This window comes from Ambystoma mexicanum, chromosome 3p (assembly GCF_040938575.1).
Source record: "Ambystoma mexicanum isolate Mex_15411 chromosome 3p, UKY_AmexF1_1, whole genome shotgun sequence".
NCBI classification, from domain to species: Eukaryota; Metazoa; Chordata; class Amphibia; order Caudata; family Ambystomatidae; genus Ambystoma; species Ambystoma mexicanum.
The window spans coordinates 161673908-161700736 of NC_090925.1; the positions used below are offsets into that span (position 1 = coordinate 161673908).

A 26829-nucleotide genomic window follows, 5' to 3' on the forward strand; every position below is an offset into this window, starting at 1 on the left:
CAACAGGACAGGTTTTTCATTATCCTCTCCCGGTGCCCCATTTATGACACCAGCTCTCTTACAGAGTCATGTGCAGCAATTATGTACAAAACAACTTACTATGGCCAAAGGCATCCCACCGTCAATGGGACATATTTCTGTGCCTACCTCCAATATTAAACCCACAAATTGGCATGGAAACCAAGCCTAGCATATATAATGTTTCTGTAGTATGTTTTGTAATAAAACCTGCTTTAAAATGTATTTGCGCAAACATAGCAAAACTTTAAAGCTGCTAGTTTCAAGAAGGGCTTCCATCAGCTCTCTACCTATTAAATGCACACATCGCCCCTCCTCTCCCCACAGATGTGAGCCAACATATAACAAGATTAAGGCCCTCATTACAGTTTTGCTGGTATCCCGCCGATAATACTGTCAAAACTGCCTTACCATTTCTGCAGCCCCAGGGGCGGTGGAGCAGCTGGTAAATTCCCAGTCCATGGAGTCCCATAGGACTACATGGGATGGGATTACCAGTGATTCCGGCATTTATTTGCCTGTGGGGGCCTGAACTCCTGGTAGGTCAGGCCTGCTGGTCAATCACTGCCCCCACTGACAAACTTATGTTTTCTCGGTCCAGAACAAATTCTGGTGCCTGAATTACAAGCATTTTTTCTGGGATTTTTTACGGACCGGGGAATTTATAACGAGCCCCCATGTCTTTTTCCACATTCGGGGGGAGGTGGCTGATGTGTTGACTTTATTTTTATTTGGCAGAGAGACGAGGGAAGCCTTTCCTGAAACCAGCGGTGTTAAAGGCTGTTGTATGTTAGCTCATTATGTATGTATGTATGCATGTATGTGTGCAAGGAGTGTGTATATGTATTATGTAATGAGTGAATGAGTGAGTGTGTGTGAATGTAAATTACCCCCACATTGCAGCAGATTTTACCCATACCACCAATGCTCCAGATAACATTTTCAGGTGGGAGTATTTTACTCCCTGTTTTTAAACTTTGAGAGGGAAATTTGATATTTAGATAGTACAAATTAATGTTCTCCTTCACAGGAGAGTAAAGCATATATGACATTCAGCCGGCACGTGCTAAAAGTTAACTGTATGGACATCATTATTATGTGGTCCACATCCTGATAGAAAAGCAGAATTCTTTCACAATAACAGATAAAGAGTGCAGAAGCACAACCACCCTCTCCCAAATGGAACCAATGAGCACTAACACTGTGTGCTTCCCCTGCATGCTAAGCATAGGTACAATGGCAGCATAAGCCACTTATGCTTCCCTCCCACAGAACAGGTCAGCTTGAGTAGGAGCCGTTCAGGCTTCCCTCACACAGACAAGGCAGATCAGGACAACAGCAATACAAACCTTCCTCATGTAGAACAGTTAGAGTTAATCCAAGCAAGGCAAAGCAGGTGTCATTTATAACATTCTTTTTTTTCTATAACGTACTTCGTACCAGAGAACTTGTTTCTATGCGCGGGCCCCTGGATTCGAACATGTGTTGCTCTGCGTTGTCTTGCTTCCAAGACAAGCGCGTTTCCCCTGAGCTATCCTCCCAGCCCGGTAGAAGATACCCACACAGAACAGAAACAAAATGGGCCTCTGCAGTAGAAGCTCCCCTCACATATAACAGGTGCAACATATTCTTCAAGAGTGCACACTCCCAAATATTGAAAGGGTATGCCCTGGGCCCCAGTAGTTCCTTCTTTCCTCACATGGAAAAGGAATGTTGTAGGTCTCAACCGTATAAGATTAGTGCACATAAAGTCACAGCAGTAGAAGTTCCACTCACTCGCATAGAGATGCAGATGCATGGGAAGGAGGTGAGCAAGCACCCCCACACTGAACAGGTAAATGAAGGGCCCCAAATGCAAGCTCTAACCTTGGTATTTTGAGAACTTCCCAAAAGTAGCTACAAATCTTATTAAAGAATTGTGTTAGACATTTGGGAACCAACTAGGAGAAGGGAGCAATTTTCCTGGTCCACAACAACTTTATGTGACTGTTCATTTTTCTGTTGGGTTGTTGAAAATCCATACCCTTTGTGGAACTTCTGTTTTAAACAACCCACGAAGCGTTTGGATGCTTTACATCCAGGAGAAGGGAGTCCTTCTCCTGGAGTACGAACAGTAGCTGGACTTTATGTTGTTTTGTTGTAGTGACAGGGACAGAGTTGGAGCCTTTTTTTTTAATTTTTTTAAATTTGTTTTTATTATTTTGAAAACAAACAATACAAATCAAACTTGCAGCATTATTTACAACAGACTCGTGAACATCAATTAACGCACATTACTGCTCCCCAAATCCCTCCCCCCTCAAGAGCTTATTTGCGTTTCTCGTTCTGTATCTGCTGCATGTGGCCGGGTATCGCTTCCTTCCGAAGCTGCCGAATCCATTATTGTACCAAACAGTCCTGTTATTAACACTCTCCAAGCCATCAGGTTACGCACTTCTTCTTCCCCGCACTTGCTACATGCCTCCTGCCACACTACCGTTTCAGCCTCCGCCCATTTTTGCAAATCCCGCCACCATATCTCAACCCGTGGCTTGTGGCACTGCTTCCAGCCCATGGCAATCCTTCTTTTAGCAAGCACATATGCCAGGTCCCTCAGTTTACCAACATGTTTAGTATTCCGTGGTCTGGGAAACCCTCCCAACAGGCAGGCCCAGGCCGTATCTATGTTGAGCATGACCCCTTTATCCGCTAGTTTTCGTGCCACTTCCCCCCAAAAAGCTTCAATCACTGGGCAAGACCAGAACATGTGTGTCATATCAGCATCTTCTTCATCGCATTTTGGGCATGCTTGTCTTCTTGCGTTTACAAACTTAGATATTCTCTTCGGGGTCATATAGGCTCTATGCGTTATGTATAACTGTATCTGCTGCAATCTGGCGTTTATGGACACCTTCTTGTGGTATCCCATAGAACGTTCCCACATCCCATCGGTCATCTGTGCCCCCACCTCCGCTTCCCAGTCCAGCCTCAAATGAGTCAAATCCTTCCCCACCCGGGTCATCACCATCTCGTATAGTCTAGAGATCTCGTGCCCTCCTTCTGATATGTCACATATTGTTCCCATTAGGACGTCTGGCTCCTCCGCCAGTACAGTCTCTGGCCAAGTTTTACGAATGATCTGCACTAGCCTAAGATACGTGACATATTGGCCTCTGTGCAAACCTGCCTCTTCTCCCAGTTCTTCGAAATCTTTAATAATCCTTTCTTGCCATACATCTCCCAATGTGACCAGCCTGACCGATTCCCCATAGGTCCTAATTATCATTCTGAGTTGGTTGTCTCCCCCAGCTAAGGCAACTAACCTGTGGGGAACACGGGTACGGGTTCTCCATCAGTCGGCATACTCTGCGCCACATCTTCCACCCAAGCAACATCATACCCGGGCGTTATTTCATTTCAAGTCTAGGCACCCAGATAATCTCCTTTAGGTAAAACGGGGTGCAGTCCTGCCCAAACACCCTCAATTCAGGAGTTACCTCATCAGAAAGCCATTTGGTTACATATTGCAACTGACTAGCTACATAATAGGCCTCAAAATTTGGCAGCTTAATGCCCCCTCTATCATGGAAGTACTGTAGCTTCCATAGCGCCACTCTATTGCGAGTGCCATGCCATAGGAAGTCCCTGCACATGCTATTCAGTTTAACAAAAAACTTTTTGGGTATCAAGTATGGTATATTACTGAAGAAATGTAACAGCCTGGGCAGGACCACCATTTTGAGCATCGCCCCCCCGTCCCATCATCGCCAGCGGCAGCTTCTCCCAAAACTTCATACTTGTTCGGATTTTTTTCACAGCCACCTCGGTATTATGCAAGTGTTCCCCCTCCACCGTATGATACACATCTATTCCGAGGTAGCGGAAGGAATCAGCCGCCCAAGGTACAGACAACACTGGCAACCGCTCCTGAGGGGTTCCTATGTAGCTCCCCAATGGGAACATGCTCGATTTTTGGGGGTTTACCGCTATGCCGGACAGTTCTGCATACCTTTCCATAACCTCTAGAATATACTGAAGATTTTCCTCCGGATATTTCAAGTATAGTAGTAAATCGTCAGCATACAAGGATATTAGGTGTTTCTCTCCTCCTACCTCAATACCAACCATGTCATATTGTTGTCTGAGGTACACTGCCAGGGCTCCAGGGCTAGAATGTATAACATCGGGGACCAGGGGCACCCTTGTCTGGTGGCTCTACTGAGTTGCCATCTCTCAGATATCACCGATCCTTTGCGTACCCTGGCCAGATGTTCACTGTATAGTAATTTTGCCCACCTAACATAACCTGGCCCCATCCCCTATTCTTCCAGGGCCTCCAGCAACCATGGCCACCTCACTGAATCAAAAGCTTTGACTGCATCTAGGGACACCACCGCTATTTCCCCCTTGCTCCTGTTTCCCTCTTCAATCACCCGGTGGAGTCAACTATGGTTGTGGGTTATATTTCTGTTCGGGACATAACCTGTCTGGTCCGGGTGTATCAGTTTGCTAATACCTCTATGCAGCCTATTGGCCAGGACCGCCGTCAATATCTTGCTATCCTGGTTCAACATTGACAACGGCCTATAGGAGCCGCAGCTATGCCCTGGCTTATTGGGCTTAGGGAGCGGCACAATTAACGCTTCTCTAAGCGATTCCGGCAGCCGACCCATCTCAAAAGACTCATTGAACATCTCTAGCATAGGGGGGGGGGGAGTACTTCCTCTCTATATGTTTTATAAAACTCACCAGGGAATCTGTCCACGCCCGGGGTTTTACAGGTGGGCAGCTGCTTCACCACCTCCTCCAATTCCTCTAAGGTAATCGGTGCGTCCAGCTCCTCCCTTTCTTCAGCACTATTCTTAGGTAATTCCATGTCTTTTAGTGTTTCTCTAATCTCCTCTCGATTGTCCCCTCCTCTGTCCTCATATAATGTCCTATAATATTCGAAGAATGCCTCGTTGACTCCCTCCTGGGTGTCAACCACCTCCCCGTCTTCTCTAGTTATTGTCCTAATCGGGGGCCTGGGGGTTTCGCTCTTATATAACCACGCCAACAGGCGGCCAGTTTTATCCCCTCCTGCATGTTGCCTCTCGAGATACTTCTTATAGTTAAGGTTGCAGAGCCTTTCCCAAAGCTCTGCGCACCTCTGCTGTAACTCGAGTACAAGTTCCGCATCCCCTCCCGCCCTGTTGCTTTCCCGCTCCAGTTTCTCTTCCGCTTCCTCTAGTTCCATTAGGACCCCACCCTGTAGGCCTTTTGATTTAGCAATAGCAGCACCCCGCAATACTACCTTAAAGGTCTCCCAGAGCGTGCACGCTGAGTCTACGCTGCCTGTGTTTACCTCAAAGTACTGTGTGATCGCATCCCTGATATCTTCCCTGACGACCGGGTCCCTGAGCGCCTCTGCCCGGAGGCGCCATGTCGGTATCCGCGCCCTGGGGCGGCAGTACTGCCAACTCAGCACCAGAGGCGAGTGGTCCGACAGGACCCTTTCTCTATAGTCTATTTGGATGGTCTCTATCACCACATCTGGCGTGGCAAAAAAGTAATCCAGTCTCGTGTGCAGTTGCTGCGGAGCTGAGTAATGCGAGTAATGTGTTTCATTAGGGTGTTTCAGCCTCCAAACATCTGCCAGCCCAAAGTCGTCTAGTAATGTCTGCAATACCCTGGGCGCTGGGGTGGGCCTATCAATCTTCCCATCAGATCTGTCTGCCTTTGGGTTGAGTACGCAGTTGAAATCCCCTCTCGAGATAACCGCTCCTCCCATACACGCGCCCAGATGAGTACACAGGGTTCTAAAATATGTTGCAGTGTTTTGGTTGGGGGCATACGTATTTATAATGCACACCTCTCTATTCTCTACCAAAGCCTTCAATATGACCAACCTCCCCTCCGTGTCCACCACTTCTAGTGTAAGTTGGAGCGGAAAGTGTGGTGCCACCCAGACCAGCACTCCCCTAGCGTAGGCAGAATACGGAGAGCCTACTACAGTACCTCTCCACTTCTTCCCCACCAGTTCCAATTTTTGCTGAGTCAAATGTGTTTCCTGCAACAACGCAATATCAATCTTCTGCCTTTTCAAGTACATCATGACTTTGTTTCTCTTTAAGTAACTGTTAAGTCCCCTGACATTCCATGTTACGATCTTAAGGTCCCCCATGGCTCATGAGTGTCTTCTTGCCTTCCGTGTAGCGACTCCCCTTTGCCCACGTGATACAGATACAGCTCTCCATCTTTACTTGTAGCTTCTTGTACCAGCTCAAACTCTCCATAACTATGTACACAGCAAATTCCCAACTTCCCTCCCCTCCCTCCTCCCGTCCCTTCCCCAACATCACACACCCCAACTGCTGCCCAGCTCCATTCTCGGAGCTCGGGCCCCCCCACATCTAGCCCTGCAAGCACCAAACAATGCACAGAGCTCAGTAGGGTGAAGTCGCCCTAATGGCCACTTAACTAAAATTGTTGTGGGGTAAAGAGATCCGCTCTGTAAGGCTCCCATTATTTCAATAATAACTGCAGTGCTTATAACATCTAGTGCAATAGTCTGACCTTCTCTACTGAAGGCTGCGCAAATGACTATTTTCAAGTCCCACGTGCCGCGCCATCTTGTGGCACCTTCCTTGTGCATTACTTATCTCTTCCGTGCTCTCTCTCCGTCCGAACTTCTGACTCCTGGGGACATCCCTGCGCATCGAGCCATCCCATGGCATCCTCCGGGGTCTCAAAAAACAAAGTTTCGTGTTTATGAATGACTTTCAATTTTGCCGGATACAGTAACATATATTTGTGGCCCACCTCTCTCAATCTCCGCTTTAGTGTCCCAAAGTTCATGCGGCTACGCTGCACAGACAGGGTATAGTCCGGGTAGGCCGTGATGTTTGCTGCTCCTCGTGTAATCGTTCCTCCCTTGCGAAAGTGTTGCAATATCCTCTCCCGATCTCGGTAATTAAGAATTTTGGCAATCACCGGCCTAGGCGGGTTTTCCGGCGGCAGCCTCCTTGTTAGAGCTCTATGTGCCCTTTCCACCGCAAATTCTTGAGATAGGGCTCCTCCAGGTATCTCTTGCAGTAGCACGATGTGGATGTTGTTTCGTCGGGCGCGTCCTTCCACCTCCTACGCTCTGCTCTCCAAGTTGCCCACTCTTTGTATCAGGGCATGCAATTCGGCCTTATGGGAGACACAATCCGCGGTATTCAGGCTAACTTCCTTCTCAAGGGACTCTGTGCGCTCCGCCAAGGCCCTGACGTCCTGTCGGAGTAGATTAACATCCTCCTGCACCTCTCCGACCTTGAGGTCCAGTGCCGTTTTCAGTTCAGTGATGGCTAGTTCGAGTTTAGATTCCCAGGCCGCCTTTAGGTCCGCAATCGCAGCTAGGACTTCTTGGTTAGCGCCCGATGTCGTCATGCCGCTTGCAGGCGGCTTATACCTGCTCTTGGTATTGTCTTGATCCGGGGACGTTTTAGCGAAGTCGTCTAAGGTGGGCTGTTTCGCCTTCGGCCTCACCGTTCTATTCGACATGACCCAGAGGACCTGTATTTTGCACAAATGACAAATGCGCACCCAGTACGCCCCTTTCGCTCGGTCACCGTGCGGCCTGCTCCTTCCTTTGTTCCAGACATTGGTCGGCCATTTTGTGTCGTATTTCGTCTCCGGCGCTCCTTATCCTTTCCGCACAGATCTCTGCCACCGTTCTTCCTACACCTTCCAGAAGTTCACCAAGTGTGGCTCAATCATTCACACACCGACATGTGTATTTTCAGCGGTCGTCGGCCCATCGTTACGCACTTTTTCGCCCGGATCATTACAGGATCTCAGGAGCTCCTCCAGATCACGTCCTCTTACATGGCCCTCGTAGCCACGCCCCCAGAGTTGGAGCCTTTGTTACCCGGATGGTGCCATTTTGTTTTGATTCACACAAACTTCCTGCCTTAGGTAGGGAAATCTCCTACGAGTTAGGAATAGATGGGTTTGGTTTTCATTTAATAAAAGACAGTAGGAACCACTATGGCACAACTTGGTCAGCCTCTTCAATCCTTGTGCCATAGTAGCTAGACTGGCATTTTGGTGCAGCCACTCTAGCCGCGTTTTACGGTGGCATGACATTTTGTATTGGGCTTCTTAGATAAATCAACTCATAATACGTCTTTACGTGACTACACTGGCATTTTGATGCAGCCAGTTTGGACATGTTTACATACTGTGACATGGCATTTTGTAATGGTAAAGTCAACTGGAGTATGTTCTTTATGTTGGGATACTGCCATATTGTGGCAGAACAAGCGCGGACATGTTTTCTTATAATGGCCTTACCGGCATTATGCACAAAGCAAACATGAGTATGTGCTTATATTGGAACACTGGCATGTATTGTGCAGCCAGCGTAAATTGGGCAAAGGCATCATGAAAATTGTTGGTGAAATGCTCCTCTGTACTGTTGGTGACTTGCATCTATTGGACTTTTTTCTTGAGCTACCCTACAAAACCAATTGCAAAAACTGTTTGCCATTTTACAAAGTTTTTCCAAAAATGTGTGAGGTAAAATGCACCATTTTAAGCCATTATTTAAAAAATGTTCTTGAGGGGAGGGGATCCCCCACACTCCCAACACTTCTCAATTGGTTCAGGCTCACTCGCTACCCTCCATCACACAGGCATATTTGGGGTAAATGTTCAAATATAAAAATATTTGAAATATAGAAAATGTCACCAGCCGCCACTGGGGTGTACAGCCAGAAACTGAAAACTGTAAACAATTCTATGGGGGCAAAGTGAGATTCCTGTAATCATTGCTTAAAAATCAGGGGAGCAGTTGCCTTTTTTTACCACTGTACTCAACGCCTGTAGGTGAAATTTACAGGGTAGATCATAGATTATTTGCACCGAAAAAAACGGGATTTGTGCGCCATTCTGCCAGCAAATCCTCATTTGTTAAACAGGGATTTGCAGGCAGAATGGCGCACAAATCCCGTTTTTTTGGGCACAAATAATCCATGAATTACCCTCTTAATCTGTTAAACAGACTGTCCTTGACTATCAAGGATCAGAATTCCTGCAAAAGAAAATGGCCATTTACCATTTAACAACCGACAAGAACACTCAGATCAAGCAACGACACGTGCCTTGAACTAAAACCATACACAAGAAAAAACCTTGTGGGATCCTCATTCTACCACCTGGCAGCAAAAACCTGGAACACACTTCCGAAAAAAATACGCAATACATAGGACAACCTAAAATGTAGGAAACTACTCAAAACTTGGCTCTTCACTTCAGAACCGGACGGAATCAACTAACATACACCAATGGAAATAGAACGCGTCACAAACAAGCGCATGTGGCAGGAAATAGCTGGGTAGGAAGAAAGCCCAGGATTTTGCCTTCTGCCAAGCCAGTCCCCTCTGCTAGGCAAAGCCCAAGGGATAGGGACCGTAGCTGGAGACAAAGGAGCATTAATCATTAACTAGCACCCAACAGGACAGGGAGCGCTTAGAATTTGAAGGGAGGAGACTGCCCCCTTGGAGCTCAGGGAGACGAGGGAAGGCAGACCCACTGACAACTAAAGAGCAACCCACAAACTTAGCGATCTCATCCCTGGAGAGGGGGAGGCCCTTGCCACCTTCCTGTCCACAGATCACTAGACAGTCAGAGACATGCCACCGCCTTGCGCAGAACCATACGAATGACCCGCCAAAGTAATGCGCCTGAAGACAGCAAGGGCAGAGACACCTAAGCCAGATGTCCGAAACAACGATGCAACCCCACTAACCCATCCTCTAAAAACCTCAACTCTCTGCTCACACCTCTCACACCCTAAACAAACACTGCCACTTTCTTGCACAGCAAACTGCATGCACTGCACTACACTGCAACAACAAAACAAACCACACATAGTCTCGCACAACAGCACATGAGACTCTACCAATCCAAAAACCGCACCCATGCTCAGTGAACGGTTTAACTGAACTGAAGCTGCCAACAGGACATCACTAAATCTCGCTCTAGCTTTATCCCTGCTACACCCTATTAACCCTCCCTGCCCTCTTACCTTTCAGATCTGCCAGAGCACCAGGAGACCACTCTTGTGGTGATAGTGCGCGATATGAACGTCCTTTAACATTAATGTTAACATCATTTGAAACTGAGGTATGACTGATCCCACCTCTGTTAAGCTGACTCTTTTTAACTGGCTATTTATTTAACGCTGAGTTGGAAGTGGCGTCTCTTCTGCTAATAACCACCTCTACACATTATCTGAAGCTGTGCTGGGAGTGATGCCTGCTTGAGCTAAAAGAATGCAGTCTCTTGCTTAGTGTAATGACATTTTTGCAACTGTTGACCATGAGTTAACTGCTTAGGATGTATATTAACTTGATGCTAAACATTTATTGCATGTAACCTACTCTGAACATAAATGTCACATTTCTGTAAGCAGTTTGGTAAAATCTAGGTATACTTAAACCAGTTGACGCTTATTTGATGTGCCCCCCAGCCACAGTGTTCTAGTGATGCCACTGTCTCTAATGTGCAGTATGCAGGAGCACTTAATTCTGCTTGTTGCATATTTCCCTCGTGCACTCGTGTCACTGCCACTCTTGTGAGATCTCCTCAATGTCTGAGATCTCACGAGGCTGCTACCTAAAGCCACCCTAGTTTACTCTTTAATCAACTTGTAGTTAGGGGGACCAGATTTTCAAGAAGACGAAAAACCGGAATGACCAATAACATAAAAGGACTACTGCCTCCATTGCCCCCTTCCCACACGCACCCTTTCCTCCCTTCCTCCCCCTTAACCTGTGTCTCTGCCCCCACCAACATTCCACAGTATTTCCAGCCCTGCTTCTGCAAATTAAGGGTGTAGATAATGTTAATTAAAAAGGAGCTTTTACTCTGTTTGATATTACATGCCTTGCCGTTAATTGTTTTCCGGCCACTGTCTGTGGCGCAGTGAGTTAATGCTTATGGCTAGTATGTGAAAAGATGGGGGTTCGAGCCCATCCTGGTGACAAGCTTCTGAAAAAATCATAATGTTTATTTATACGATTGTTTATAAAATTAAGTTATCATTCCCCAAAACCGTGACTCTCACCCTCCCTTTCCCAAAAACCAGGACAGGTTTTTTTTTTTTTAAATAATACAGCTTTCGGCAAGGGGGAACAGAGCGCCCAATTCTGAGACCGTCCCAGGAAAACCAGGACGTCTGGTCATTACTGGGGCTGGAGATGCTGTTTACCTAAAGTTGCATGAGCCGATTTCATCTGGGCTGATTTACCTGTGGTGCTGGGATAGTCAGCACATGAACAACGGGAACTCTAGGAGGCCTCTGGTCAGGAAGGTGAGAGGGATACAACCTGCCTCTCTCCCCCACAACCCCTCTGTTTCCTACTCACCTCAGCTGAAGGCAGTGTCAGATAGCTCTCAAAAACCAGAGAAGGGGTTTCTCACTGTGACCTCAATGTTCTCTCCTGCCAGTGCACTGGAATTTTGCCTGTGCTTCGCAGGACCATGGCACAGGGAGAGGTCAGGCGGGAGTGTCCTAGAAAAAAGAAGCGTTGATAAAGCCAATAGTTTCGGAGTTTGTGCATGAGATGGTCATTTCCCAGGCACTGCCGTAATGGTAGTACCTAGCCATAAGATGGCTACAGCAGTTAAAGGGCATATGATATCCATGCCAGGCAGCGGCTTACCAAGCGGGGGTTGTGGGGATGAGTGAAAAACCAAAAAAGATCTACAGGTTGAATGTCCCTCCTCACTTGACATCTCCTTCCTATCAGTACTCCATGCAATGGCTTTGCCATGTAGGTGGCACCAAAGCCCCATCTAAACATTTAGTGGGAGATCAATTAGCACATGGGATGTATAACACCACATGAAGTCACACCAGAGCACATATGCAGCCACTTTTATTAAATGGAGTGCACCTGATGCCTGTAGGTTTTTGGAGTGTTATAAACAAATAAATATCTTGGGCTGCGGTTAAATTGACTTGATTGGCACTGGAGCATGTTTCCCTTTTGCACAGTCATAAGCTTCATGGAAATTAACTGCTGAAAGTACAATGTGAATATTAGTGAACATAGTAATGCTGACCAATCTCTGCCCCTTTTCTCACCTAATGTCACTCCTTGATGATTCAAACTTGTTCTAAAGAAATATGCCACTTAACCCTCTCCCCAATGGGCACAGTCACTTTTCACCTTCTGTGCGGACCATCAACCCCAACACCTCCTTCATCGAAGACTTCACAGACTTGGTCACCACCATGTTACTCATGCATGCCATCACTTTCCTCTGTGTCTTCAACATCCCAGGCAACCCAGCAACTAAGTTAGTGAAGGGAGATTCACTGCCTACTCGACACTCTGAACCTCAAGCAGCACACAAAAGACCCTACTCAAAGAAATGGTAATACCTTCAACCTCATGATCACCGCCTTGCACACCCATCATCACAGCTTTCCAATCCCACTCGATTGGTCCGACAATCTGGCAATCCCATTTGTCATAAATTGCGTCTCACCAACCAAGCAAACCCATTTGAAACTCAGCAACAAAGCCTTCAAATCATTTAAGAATTTCCCAGTGGAGGCTCTCGCGGACAACGTCACCAAATTCCTCCTCACATGGGCTGAACTACCTCTAAAGAACCAGAACTGCAACTCACTTCTCCAAGAATTCAGCACCATCCTCGCAACAAACATCAACCGCCATGCTCCAATGAAAAAGTGCACCCTCAAGCCTAAACCTTCTGTATCCTTGTACACCCAAGAACTTAACTTCAGCAAATTAACTACCAGAAAGCAAGAAAAGACTTGCTGAAAATCATGCAGTGCATATGACCTCACCCTGCTCAAGGAACTCTGTGCTATACACAGACGACTGATCACGACTGCCAAGGCCAACTACTACCAAAACACCACAGCCAAAGCCAAGAATGAAAGCAGAGCCCTCTTCAAAGCCATCAAGCACTGCATTGTACAATCTGCCCAATCCATTTGTACCGCACTTCATCAAAAAATTCACCACCATCGACTCTTCTTCATTAACAAGAGCAGCATGATTCTCCAACACATAGACACCAGTGCCACAACTGGCAGCACACTACACATCCCATTGCGTAAAACCACAACTGCCTGGGCAACTTTCAAGACACTCTCTATGGAAGACCTCACTGGCCACATCATAAGCCGATGACATCCTCCCTGCCTCTGTATCCAAGACCTTTCAGACTGCAGCACTCCTCCCTACCTGGCAATCATCAACTGCTCCCTAAGTCAAGACACCTTTCCTTCAAACCGTAAGACTAGAAAAATCCTCCTGCTTCTCAAGAAACCAACACTGGACTCTGACAACCTCAACAACTACCACCCCATCACCCATCTCCCCTTCCTAGGTAAGTTCCTTGAGAAAGCAGTAGACACACAACTTCTCCAACACATTGAAACCAACAACCTCCTTTAGTCCTACTAATCAAACCCAGATGCAGCACAGAAATGGCTACCTTCAAGGTAATTGACCATGTAATTAAAATCCTGGATGATCGCCATCCTTGACTCCTTGTTTTCCTTGACCTCTTGGCAGCATTCGACAGGTAGACCACCAGACACACACCGACAATCTACATTGGCGCATGGCAATCAGTGAGTTCATCCTCCGATGGTTCAAACCCTTCCTTGCTAATGGCCACCAGTTTAAACAAATGGATTCCTCCAGATCACCAACTCTACCCATCTCCTGTGGAGTCCTACAAGAAACCAACCTCTCCCCTATATTCGTCAACCTTTACATGGAACCACTTGGAACTCTCTTCACTACACGCAACATACACACAGAGATGACATGTATCTCTACCTCAAGATATCCTCCATCAAAGACATTCACAGGCCTGCCTCACATTGATCCAGTCGTGGATGTCCGGTGCTTACTTGAAACTCAACCCCTCCAAGACTGAATTCTTACTGCTACCCAACAACACTGCTAACAGATTTAATGGTGGAGCTGAATAGTATGTTTTTCAAAATTGCGTTGCAGTCCCTGACTGTCAGTGTGACCAACAACATTAAACACCCTGACATCTATACACGGCTCTCTGCTATGAACCTTGAGGTCTTCACACCCCAGCAACTCCCTGTGCCAAGCCCCTTGGTTTTGACATTGACAGTTCGCTCTCCTTAATATAGCAGATAGCAAGGAAGACACAAACGGCTTGGTACCAACTTACTCTCCTTTGGAAAAGTAAGCCTTTCATCCCAGAAAGCAACTTCAGATATGCGGTCCAACCCTTGTTCCTCTCCCATCCGGATGGCGGCAATGCCCTTTTAGAAGGTCTTTCAGTGACTACCATGAGATGTGTCCTGCATGCTGCAGCACGGCTCATTAAAGGACTCCACAAATGTAACAACATCACCCTGAGCCTCATCCAATTGAACTGGCTCCCACTGCAATACTATGTCATCTTCAAATCCTGCTGCATTATCTACAAGGCTGTCACCCTAAAGTCCACAAGCTACCCTCATTGAGGAACTCAGCATCTCCAGAGGCCTACAAACCACCAGACCGTAGCCCTTTCCACTGTATTTCAGACCAAGTCTGTCTTCAGGACAAAATCACTGACCATACGGCTGTGCGGCCAGTATGTGCACAATTATCTGCAGGCGCCTTCTACGCTCTCGTGAATTAATAGACCTTGGTCACGACTGGTTTCATTCCAGTTGGCTCTTTCGCTCGCGACCAAGTTTACGAGACCATAGAACACGCCTGCAGATAATTGTGCACATACCGGCCATACGATCAGTGCCTTAGCCCTGAAGACAGACTCAGTCCGAAATGCATTGGCAAACCAAAATGGTGGCACTGATTATTTGGATGCACTTTTTTGCCTTTCAAGCAAAAGTTCTTGCAACGTGAAGTACGAGCATGAATAAACGGTACAACCAAAAGCAGCTGAACATGAGAGAGAGAGACGAGAGCATACCTCGAAATAGAATTCTTTTCTAGTTCTTTTTCTTTCATGATATAATTTGTGCCCACTTTTGAAACAAATTTACTTGGTCACTTTTGGATCACAGTCCACCCTTTCCCACAACAGGGGTACTAAAGAAAAACCCACTGAGCTACATAATGTTTCAAATGAGTGCTGTAATGTAATACAGTAGTGTCGTTTGTGCTCATTTGAAACATGAATTGTGTTGGACTATGTATTAGGGAAGTGCGTCATAAATTATGAGTCAAAAAGAAACAGGTAAGGGAGTTGCAGAGGTATGAAGGTGATGTAAGCACACTTGGATGTTTACAGAGCACACAATGCTACCAATGTTGGGGTGCTAGAGATCCCTTCACTAGGCATTGAAGGGGATAGGGGACCACAATCCAGGGTTGCAAAGATTTGCTTGGAGAAACGGGGGTTGAGAAAGGGTTTAAGTTAGATCCTGACAATTGTTAAGAGGGTTGAGTCTCAGGTGAAGTGATAGAGTCTCTGGTATAGGTTGGAAGGCTGAGAATGCTTGTTTCTTGACTTCTTTGCTGTCTCTTCTGGGTTCAAAGGAGCCTTACATTTGAAGTGTGGGTGGTGAGTGTTCGTCCTGTAGGGTTAATTTAAGAATTCTTGCTTGTTTGTCTGGAAGGCTTTGAAGATGATGCATAAGGTGTTTATCTGCATTCAAAATAATTAAACAGGATAATGCATGGGATTTGCGTAATTCAAACAATTATTCATTAAAGATCAATATTCCAAAATATAAATAGAGTGTTGTCATTCATTTTGAGTAGTATAAATGTAACACTGCATCTGTCAAAAAAAAGTATGAAACAGTATGACTGGAAAGCAAAAATAAATCTCACATGAAATTGTTCTAGAGTGTGCCTGCTCTGACTAACCGCATGTAACGTTTTGACAAATGTTGCTTCAAATGCCTGATTTATGCCTCAGGTAACTAAGTTCATTACTTGTAACAGTGACTCGATGCCTCTGGGCTGTTTGCGCGCTTTATAAATTAAAATAAATAAATAACTGAAAAAGCCTTCAGAAGTAGCAACATTTGAAGGCTCTCATTAAGAGTATTCTGAGTTGGGGATTATGCAACAGCGTGTGGATTTCGGCAAAGCTGTTTAATATCTTCAGGATATAATTGAGAGGTCATCAGTTAAAGAAGAGCTGGTCCAATATGCTGATATTTTCCTATGAGCTGGTTGACGTCATGATGCTTTGCCTCGGTTACAGTGCAAGTAATGCATTGCTTATTTAATTATTTTAAAAAAGCTCAGTTGTAGTTCAAGAAAGAAATGAGCAAGCCACTCGACAGGCTTGAGCGAGAACTGGGAATAAGGAATGGGAGGTGCTTCTACTATAGAGATGTGGCAGAGCATGTTATAAGCCTCTCCATGTTGAGTGCCTATTGTAATGACTGGATTATCTTTCTGACCTTTTAGTTACCAGTGGCATAGTAACGTCTGAAAGAAAAAGTAACCATTTGCATTTTTTCAGAGATCAAAGGCAGGAATGTGTCGAACATCACAGGAGTGGCTCTGAGTGTGGTCTTGGCGTTTTCAGGCCTCTTTAACATTGCCCTGCTTAGTTACTGTGTAGGTAAGTGGCTATGTCTTTTTTATGACACTGTTCTGGGCCATATAGTCAATGCTGCTTTGAACTCTGAAAACTTCAGGTGAACACTTAAGAGCCATAATCTCCAGGTGTGTCTCTATGCTTTTATGAACAAAAATGCAACAGACCCCAATAGGTGTATGATTTCTCGACCTCAACCCATGTCGCGCCTGTCTTCCACTTGGTAGTGCACGCCTCATCAATGCTCCCTGTAAAAAGAATATCTTCCTGTCTGCTCTTTCTTTCTCTCTCTTTTCTCTTAGTCTTTCTTTCCCTTCTTGTTCTTGTTCTATGTTGTGTACATATACTGTTATGTTGTTTAAAGGATGGTTATTTGTTGCAATATGATGTTGCTATTTACCTTCTGTATGTAATAAAAATGTCATTAAAGACATTTGGAAAATAATAGTAATAACAAATCAGACCTTAATGCTCGTTTGGTCGTTCTAGAGAAATAAAAAAGATATCAATTGTGTCACAGCTCTGCTCAAAACTCATTGAATTGAAAGAATCTGATTTTAACTTGAACATTAAAACAATGTCAATAATGGTAATCCTTGCCCAAATTAGAAACTTTAAGCATCAGAACTAATTTGCTAGTTTGTCTTTCCCTCAAGTTTCAGATCTGCTCCAATTAGTTTCTCTCCATTTCCTAAGTTTGGTGAAAATGAAGATGAAAGAGTTCCAGGCGTTACTGGGGTCCATTCCTTGCAACAGGAGCAATGTCATAAAGATCGGTGTGGGTTTTCCAAGTTGGGGCCATGAGGTTTTCACAGGTTGCAAATTATAGTTTTAAACTCGCCCCCCTACCAACTAAATGGTTTTCATGTGTTTGCGTGTGTTCCACAATCTCACTCCTATCATTTTAATGTTCTGTATGTTTTCAATGCCACAGAGCTTTGGAAAGATTGAGTGATGAGCGGGGGAGGATAGCATTATCACACTACACGCTTTCATACAAATATATACAATCACTGCTGTTCAAATATGCACTAAAATAACTTATTCAGCAAAGCAGGTAAGTAGAGGTGGGAAATTATTTCGTTGACACCCGCCTGTGCCCATAATAATTTCCATAAATGAAACACTAGCATAGGATATTTTTTTAAAAGGCACAGATTTCACTTTATTTTAATGTGCTTCAAGCGGATACTAGACGACAGCTGCTGGCTTCATTCTTCATCTGAAGTTCTTCTCAAAACAAACAGCCTTTTATACATTTGGTATACATAGCTTCATGACAGACAATTAAATCGCAGGTTAATTGTGGACCCAGGCCAGAGTCTTGGCTTTCAATGGTGCAGCTGTCAAGTTACTATTTCCACTCCTGAAGCCTGTTCCAAGAGTACACATTTTCTAGCAAACCGCGAAAGGTCTTTCCTTTTTCTTGCAATGCAAGCAGTCTTCAAACGTGTGTACAGCCAGTTAATTAGAGACTCTATGTTCAAAATGGCTGCAGAGATCCTCTTTTTATCCACAATCTGACCTGGAAGAAAGTTCAAGCCCACCAGTGGTAAAGATCTGCATAATTTAAACTTTCAGTAGTTGTCTGATTTTGCCCGCATTTAGACTTTCTGGTGCCAAGGATGTGGAGTGGGACTAGACAGTCACTCCCCCTTCCTGGGCCACACACATAGCAAAGGCATCACTAGCCCAAGAAAGCAGCAATGCATGATTAAGGGGTTTCCTTCCTTGGCAATGTAGGAAGAAGGCCAAACAACAATCTGGTCAATGAAGCATGCAGAAATCTTGTGGCATGGGCAGTTTAAGGCACTGGCTATGTTTAGTGGCCATACGCGGTAAACATGAATGTGCACACTAAAAATAACACAACATGGTAAACATGTATCTGGTGCTACCAACCTGCCTTTAGGCACATATAAAAGTAACCAAAATACCATGTGTAAAAAGCTAGGGTGATACAAGAGTATCCCCATTACAATGCAGTGCAAGGTACTGGGTGCAGTGTTAAAAAGTACAAGAATTAAAATGGTAAACCACATTTCCCAGTATTTGCCCATAATAATGAGCAAGAAAGCAAGGAAATTAAAGCTGAAGGCGTTACTTCCTTTCACAAAGTCAGAACAGGATTAGAAATAGCGCAACAAGTCCATAGGATCAATGAAGGGAAAGTTGTAAAAAGAGACCTCTTTCCTAACACCCACCGCCTCAATTACTGCCCCTCCAAATCTAACCACTACTTCCACTTCCAACCTCCTCAATAATTCTTCCTCCAATGTCACCTTCTCCCTCAACCCTCTAACACTTCCCCCCACATGTCTCCTCTCAGTAGAACTTTAACTCACCAATCTTCTTCAAACTGTTTCCTCCAGCTCCTTTTCAAACACCTCACACCCTTTGACTGAGCAAGGTGACGTTTGTCTCCTTTTGGACGGAGGATAGGGGTACGGATTGAACCTCTGTAGTGTAGGCTGGGCTGATCTATGTTTGGACCATATGCTTGTTGTCAGGTGCGCTGAAAGGCGTTGGCCTGAGCTTATAGTAAGGTTTGAGGTCATATAGTTTTTCAAACTGCCCAAGATGTGTGTGAGGTCCCCTTCCCGTAAGTTTATGGATCTCCTAGCATTGCCTGCTTTGAACCTGATCCCTCTGCATTCACAGCATGCACATCAAAAAACAGAAAAGACTCTGGTAAATGGGAGAGGCGACAAGAGGCAGTCGGAGGCCCCTGTGCTTCCTGGGCTGTCTTCTATTCTGATCGCTAAAGGAGGTGTTAAACGCGCAAAAACCCCTATCCACCGCGGAGAGGTCGACGAAAGGCAGTCTGAGCAGTCCGAGTGGACCAGCTGCCAGCTGCTCCTCTGCAAACGCGGCTCTGTTTGTTTGGAAAGGAAAGGTCGTAAGAAGGAAACGAATCTCGAAAGGTGAGAGACATATTTCGAACACTGCCACGCTGTGACCTTGCTGCATAATCATTGTGTGCAATCTCATACCACTGAAATACTCTTCTGCTCCCTTCTGTTGTTCGGGAACCGTGGGCTCTCAAGCCTTTGAGGGGACCACTTGTTTCATTTTGTGACCGTTTACTGTGGGCCGTGAGTGCCTTTTGAGCCGGTCTTGAGTTCGCACCTGTCTGTTCAGAGGGGAAAATTCGGAAGCAGGGGAGAAATCTCAAAAGGGACACATCTCAAACACTGCTGCATGGTGCAAGTGCTGCTGTAACATTGCGCGTAATTTCACACCATTGACATAATTTCTTGCTCTCTCTTGCAGGCCGGTAACTGCTGCCTTTGAAGCCTTTGAGCCGACCACTTGTTTCATCTTTGTGACCAATGACTGCGGGCCGCCAGTGCCTTTGAGGCGGTCTGAACTGCATGTGCAATCCACCTTCAGCGTTTGGGTCTCTTGACTTGCTTGCTGCACAATACATCTCACCATAAAGAAGCGTGCACTCTCCACAAGCCCCCTCACCATGTCATGCACCTACTATCTGCGTAGTGCACTGCTGGATGATGATCTGAGGGCACCTGAAGCAGATGACCCAACCCCCACTGACAAACTCATGAAAAGTCACCTTAAACCCATTGTCAGTCCACAAAGAGTAGATTGTTGAGTAGAAAGACAGTCCACTAGTACCTTCCAACAACCCAACATCCTTCATATCAGTGAGCATATTAATCTGAAGGGGGTATGTGGTGTATCCCCTAACGTCCTATCCTCAAGGACAGCTCAGAGCAATGGCCTACAATACACATTAACCGCTACCAAAATGAAAAAAAAACCATCACAGACTTCTTCCCAAGAGCCTGGACCAAATAGACTAATTGGAAATGGCAAATCCTATGCCGGTTGCAGATCACAGCGCATTAAGAGGAGTCAACCCAATGCCATCTGCTCCAACAAATACAGCAGAATCAAATGATTCCTTTTGTTCTTCAGGCCTCACTAAGGACAGCTCTATCGCAGAGTCCAATATTGGCTCAGCCACCAGTCTTTCAAATGGATTCCCAAGTGGCCTCAGACATTTCTAGTCAAGAGAGTAGGCACGAACAAAGCCACCCAGGTGATTCCCAGGCAAGAGAGTGACGCAACTATAACAGCTCTAAATTGTTTCCGAAACTCTTTAATACATGTATTTTAATTACATTGAGGCAAGGTGCAGACACATACAGGCCTGTTAATGGAACTGACAAATAAGTAAGCCAATGTTAAAGTTCCATGCAAGGTCTAAATACCACAGTTAATTCCCTTCCCAGCAGCAATATAGTTGAATTAAAATGAGACATTAATCAACAAACGCAAGCATTGACTGTTTTATGGAGCCAATGGTTTGTCTTGCAAAGGACTGCAGAATCTGTTAGTCATGGAGTGAAATAGCCCACCAAAGAAATACGACAGACCAATAAATCTGGAACCCTAAAAGAAAATGGTGTCCCGCAAAGTGACACTCAACTGTTTGATGACACAACCCTGTCCGAATCCATCATGGAAGAGTTCATCCGTCTCGCCCAAATACCTGAGGAGATTGTCAAGAAAGTGAAGGCACCATCTAGCCCAACTCACTCCTCACATGGGGCTCTCCTTGAACCACAGATCAAAACCCAGAAAACAAATGGAAGAACTCAGAAAATAAATTATAGAAAAAACATGGAAGGCAGAGCAAAGGGAGACAATCCACAAAACAATGAAGAGCACAAAACAAAAAAATCAGAAAAGGCCAAAAAACTAAAAGGTAGCAAAAGCTCAATTTGGGTGTGTCATCATAACAGCAAGAAACAATATTGGTCAAAATTTCCGCAGAAGAAACCAAAGAAGTCAAAGAATGCCGAACAACAAACTCAATCAAACAATGTACTAGAAATGACAACCTCAAGTCTACTGAGTGAAGATCCAGACCATCACTCTGGAGGGCAACTAGCTGCGAGGACCCGCACTCTCTCAAAAATGAGTGTGGGTATTCAAACAGACAAACCTCAAGCAGCATTAAAACTGGCTCCAATATTTTTACAGGGGAAGTGCAGATCAAAACTCCCTGCTGGTGCGCCACAGGCAACGTCCGATGAAATCTCTCACTCCAGAAACAGCATGATGCAAGCAGAGGACTCACTATCAAGTCAGCGAAAGATAACCTGCACACAAACAGTTGGCAGGGGAAGCCCATCCCACACAGATGCATGCAGTCAAGGATCTGCGTTGTCTAATGAAAACTCAGCTTTTTCTTTGAGAGCTTTTGAAAAGTGCCTGGATTCAGCATTGAACACTCCACTCAGCACTCCGCCATCTCACCCTTTTGCAATCCCTAAGCTATGGATGAGAAGTACAAATGGCACAAAAAACTGAAACCTCTAAACAGAACCAGAATCTTGGCAATTTTGTATGAAGTGGATGATCAATTCCTTTTAATATGTTCGCTTTCCCAATTTCCCAATTATCCCAATGCACGCATTGTGGAAATGGGATTGAAGTCCAGGCTAAGAGCCAATGCCATTCTGTCAGCCACCCAAGTTCTGCTAAAAAAAGACTTTGCTGTATCATCTGAGCCTCTAAATGATGACAAAAAAGCACAGACAGCATACATGAACTTTACTCAACCACCAACACGCCTAGAGGATCATCAAGTTCTATTGATCCCCACAACCCGAAGCCAGAGAAAAGAGTCGGCACACACGCGAACAACTGAATTTATCAGAAACCAAATGTCTGGTCACTTGTACCTGAAATAATCTTGCACGTTTTTCTGAAAATGGGATTTACTGCGGAACCTGGTGGAATACAAGGGGCTCCTCTTCTTTCAAGAATAAAGAAACCAGAAATGAGATCGTCAATAACTATGACAAAATAGCCCTCCAAGAGACATGGTTAAGACATGGTTAGTCTCTGGTTTTGATGTAGATGGATTCACAATTATAAATCAGCCTGCACAGAGTCGAAACAATGGAAGACCTACTGGAGGGCTTTTAATTGCACTGCAGAACTCCACCATGTATTCAAATGAATTAATTTGCAGTGATGTCTCAGGAATACTGGTCGTAAAAACTCAATTGAAGTGTCAATGCCACCAGCAATTTAGTGGTAATTCCCACATTCTGGAACCCCTCAAACTCCTCCCTCATGGACTTTCTAACATCATTGGGTGATGTACTCACTCGGATCGATATGATATATGGGTCAGTGAGCATCAACTTGATTGCCAACCTGAACTCCCAATGTATCCAAATTGCAAAACATCCTACGGTCAAGAAACCCACACCCAATGGAAAACATTGGCTATCTTTCCTTACTGATTGGAATGTATACATGGCCAATGGAAACATTGAAGGTGATGTCCCCCTGCACCAACTTGGACTCGAGGGTCCCAGGGTTCAACGATTGACTATCTATTTTTGTCAAAAGTCGTGTTTGATAAATGTACAAAATGCCACGTGAAAGCAAAAAGCGCCAATGATCATGCCATGCTCACTGGGTCCTTTTCCTATGAGATGTTCAATCACAGAAATAACATCTAGTAAAGTCACAGTTAACAACAGCAAGAATCGAGTGGTCAAAATTGGGCAGGGTGGGACACAGCTAAAACTGCAACCATCGAACATTGTTGCTTCATCCATGGAATCTGAACTTGATATCCCTTTGTAATCCTCACACCTTTGGGCCATTAATCCACCCACATCTTTCAGTGAGAAAGCAAAGCCCACACATTTTCACATATATGTTGAAGACACAAAGCATTAGAAAAAATAACTAAGAAGAAGTATTTGCATGCTATAATACAAATCATTGAATAGAGCTGATCGCATCTTGAAAATTAAAAAGAATTACAGTCCAGATATAGGAATTGGTCAAGGTCACAAAAATACCTTAGCTCCCAAAAGGATGGTGAACAAATGGTGTGCGCAGTTGGCAGGGCCACATCAAGACATTTTTGATCACTAATAGTGTTTGTTTGTTTTAATATTTGTAATGCGCGCCAGACCCAGGGGTATCAGGGACAGTAAACGGTCACAAAAATGAAACGAGTGGTCCCCTCAAAGGCTTGGGAGCGCACGGTTCCCGAACAACAGAAGAGAGCAGAAGAGTATTTCAGTGGTTTGAGATTGCACACAATGATTATGCAGCAAGGGCACAGCGTGGCAGTGTTCAAAATATGTCTCTCACCTTTCGAGATTCGTTTCCTTCTTACGACCTTTCCTTTCCAAACTAAACTCAAGGAAAGTTAATCAATGCATCATGAAATGTAACAAAATTGAGGATCGGGTATGGCATTAAGACCATCCCTCTATAAATTTCCCTAAAAAAGACTGAAAATGTTGGTAGACACAGTAAAATGGGAGTTAAGCATTTCACAATACATGATAACAGAACTAATAAAAAAGTCATTCAGTTCCAGAGCAGCAGGGCCCAATGGGCTCTCCAAACAAATATTGAAGTCAAACACTACATTATGGTCTTACACCATGTTCCATTATTCAACAAAATGATTTAGCCCATGGGCATACAAGAGTGCTGGAATGGGGCCATATTAATTCCCATATACAAGAAGGGGGATTGGGCCGATCCAATGAACTATAGTCCAATCTCCCTCCATGACGCTGATAGCAACATTTTTGTGGGCATAGTCTTAAAAGAACTAGAACAATGGGCCAAAGAAAAAGGAATACTATCAAAACATCAAATCGGGTTTCGCTGTGGACTATCAACTTTACTAAATGGTCTGATCATGAGTAGTTCAATGTTGTTCGGGGCTTGAATCGACCTATCACAGGCTTTCAATACAGTGAATAGAGCACGCCTATGGTTAAAACTGAAACAGTGGGGCATACCACCATCACTCCTAATGGTTGTGGTGGCGCTCCATGAACGATCTCGCTTGCAGGTAAGATTAGATCTGCGTGGGAATCTTCATTCTCTACTTGACAGACCTGGCTAGCTGCTTCCATATGTGCGGGGTGACAAGCCCTAAAATTGGTTCAGAGCGGATAAATGGGTTGGCCTATGCGGACAACATTGTGTTTCTTGACTACACCCCTGTAGGCCTGCATCAGCTGCTGGGCTGGATGCCTTAGAGGTGTATGCAATCAACAATGACCTGAAAATGAACCCCTCTAAGTAAAATATCCTGGTCTTCAAACATCCACCAAAAAAGAGCCCCCCCTTCAATTGGAGACTCTCTGGCAACACAATAACAGTAGCCTGTGAAGTCACGTATATGGGGTTTAGATTGAGATCGTTTCCATCTGAGATACACACATAAGCAACCATGGAAGGCAAATTACTCCAACTAAGCTGCCAAACGAAGAATTTGAACCATGATTATTGCAAGTTTTCTCTGGCAGCTCTAATCAAATTGTACACTGGTAAAGTTATCCCTTCCTTAATTTATGGTCAAGATACTAGTCCAAAAAGTAGAACATTATATTGGATTATAGGGCAATTTATGGAAAAACGTCCTAATCCTTCCCCAAAACCTACCCCTGGCCTGTCTTGTATACGAACTAGGTCTGCAATCTCTGTGTTCACATGTTGAGTGGAAAGTAATCTCATTGAACAGGCTCATTCTTACCCCCATGGCAAATTCCCTGTATGAAGATCTAAATAGCACCCTCCTCACAAATACAAATGAATATCTGTGCAATCTAAGATGATATGCTTTGAAAATATTTCAGGAATGTAACTGTATAGAAGGTGATCTAATACACAATCCCATGCATGTGAAAAACACTTAGAAAGAATGGACTGCATACGGACAACTGCCCCATTACACCACACCAGTCCCCATCTCCATTTGATAAACCACAGGGCCTCTTGTTGGGATACTTAAAACGTTTCCCAAACTCCAAATGTACAACAACTTCCTCAGTTTCCATTTAAATCTCATTCCAAACAGAGAAATACTTTTTGTGAGATATAAGGACCAATATGCCAACAATCTATGTACACTCTGTGAGAGTCTAAGACATATTAGGATCAATTGTTGTGGGACTCGGAGGTTAAGAATTCATAAATTTGCAAAATGTGTGGATCATGAGTGGTGGATTGAAACAACTTCTTTCTGGGAAAGAATATGTTCGGGGCACAAAACACTGTTGACATGGGAAGTTGTGAGTCTGTTGAAGGAGTTGAAATGTACAAATCACAGCTTTTATCAAGAATTGTAATTGTAATATATTGTGAAAAGTCGCAAGTCTGGCTAAAACACACCCAATAAGAAAAAAGAGACGACAAGTGATGGTGTTCGGTGTGAATATAGCATTCTCAGCATGGGGAAATCATAGCTTTGTCATTTCTGTGATGCTGGCGGGTGAAGAGTGTGTGTTTGTTTTGTTCCACACATGGACAAAAGGCGTAACATTCCTTTCATATTTTTCAGTGCATCATTGTATTCACGGGACTCCCACAGTGCACCGCTAATTTGACTCATACTGTTGTTTTCTGCAACACTGCAGAAGAAAGAATTGTATTTCCATACTTTTCTGTGAATTCTGAATGTTTCAACTCTGTTTCCTTAAAAAGAAAGGAAGTCCTGTCTGTGCTGTGTTTGGGAGTGCCTATTGATAGAATGGATTTCTAAACTCTGGGCTGGTGGACAGATGCTTAAGAGGCTACCCTTTTTATAGTGAACAGGGAGCAACTTCTGCTAGTTTAGCCAAACCAATCAATGTAGCATGGAGAGAAGCCAAGGCTAAATCTCGGGAGAGGAGCGTGGACACAAAAGTCTGCAATGAGTGCACTCAGTGAAACACCAAGTATTACACTTAGACAGTTAGTTATAAAAAATAACACATTTAGTATAGGCCCAGAAAAATCATTAATGGCAGGTAGTATTATCACGTAGTATCATCACGTAGTATCATCACGTAAGACTAAAATACTATATAACATATATACAGTGACTTTAGTTGGTGCAAATTAAAAACAATCACACCCGCCATTACCTGTAAAGGAAGGCAAGGGATTAGGTTAGTACTAACTGTCCACAGGAATTACAATACTTACTTAAGAAGTCCAACCCTAAATTGTATGGGGCCAAGTTCAGTTTCCCAGTAGTTTGGGAGCTGGGACACAGTGAGAAGACCTGGGGATGTGAAGATGGGTCCAAAAGTTAGCTGAGGAAGTATTCTGTCAAATAAAACTGCTCCCAGCTTTGGTAGCGACAATTAGTGCCAAAGCCAAACAAGTATGAAAGTTTCAAAAGTTATTCAAACTTTTAAAGGGTGGAAAAAGGGGGGATGGTAAGTACTGTTACAACTTACTACCCATAGTCCGATTTCTCTT

The 26829-nt window shown here is 44.5% G+C and overlaps 1 protein-coding gene and 1 long non-coding RNA gene across 4 annotated transcripts in view; both read left to right on the plus strand.

The window, feature by feature from the left end:
* LOC138580194 (C-type lectin domain family 2 member B-like) overlaps nt 1-26829 on the plus strand; it is a 128101-nt gene that overhangs the window by 28641 nt on the left and 72631 nt on the right. For all 3 annotated transcript variants that reach the window (XM_069650533.1, XM_069650536.1, XM_069650535.1), the window contains exon 2: nt 16483-16584. In XM_069650533.1, coding sequence (XP_069506634.1) covers nt 16483-16584 — 102 coding nt within the window. The remainder of the gene's footprint in view (nt 1-16482; nt 16585-26829) is intronic.
* LOC138580195 (uncharacterized) lies at nt 19039-25823 on the plus strand. The gene is made up of 2 exons (XR_011304200.1): nt 19039-19484; nt 19834-25823. It is a non-coding gene; the product is annotated as an uncharacterized lncRNA (long non-coding RNA).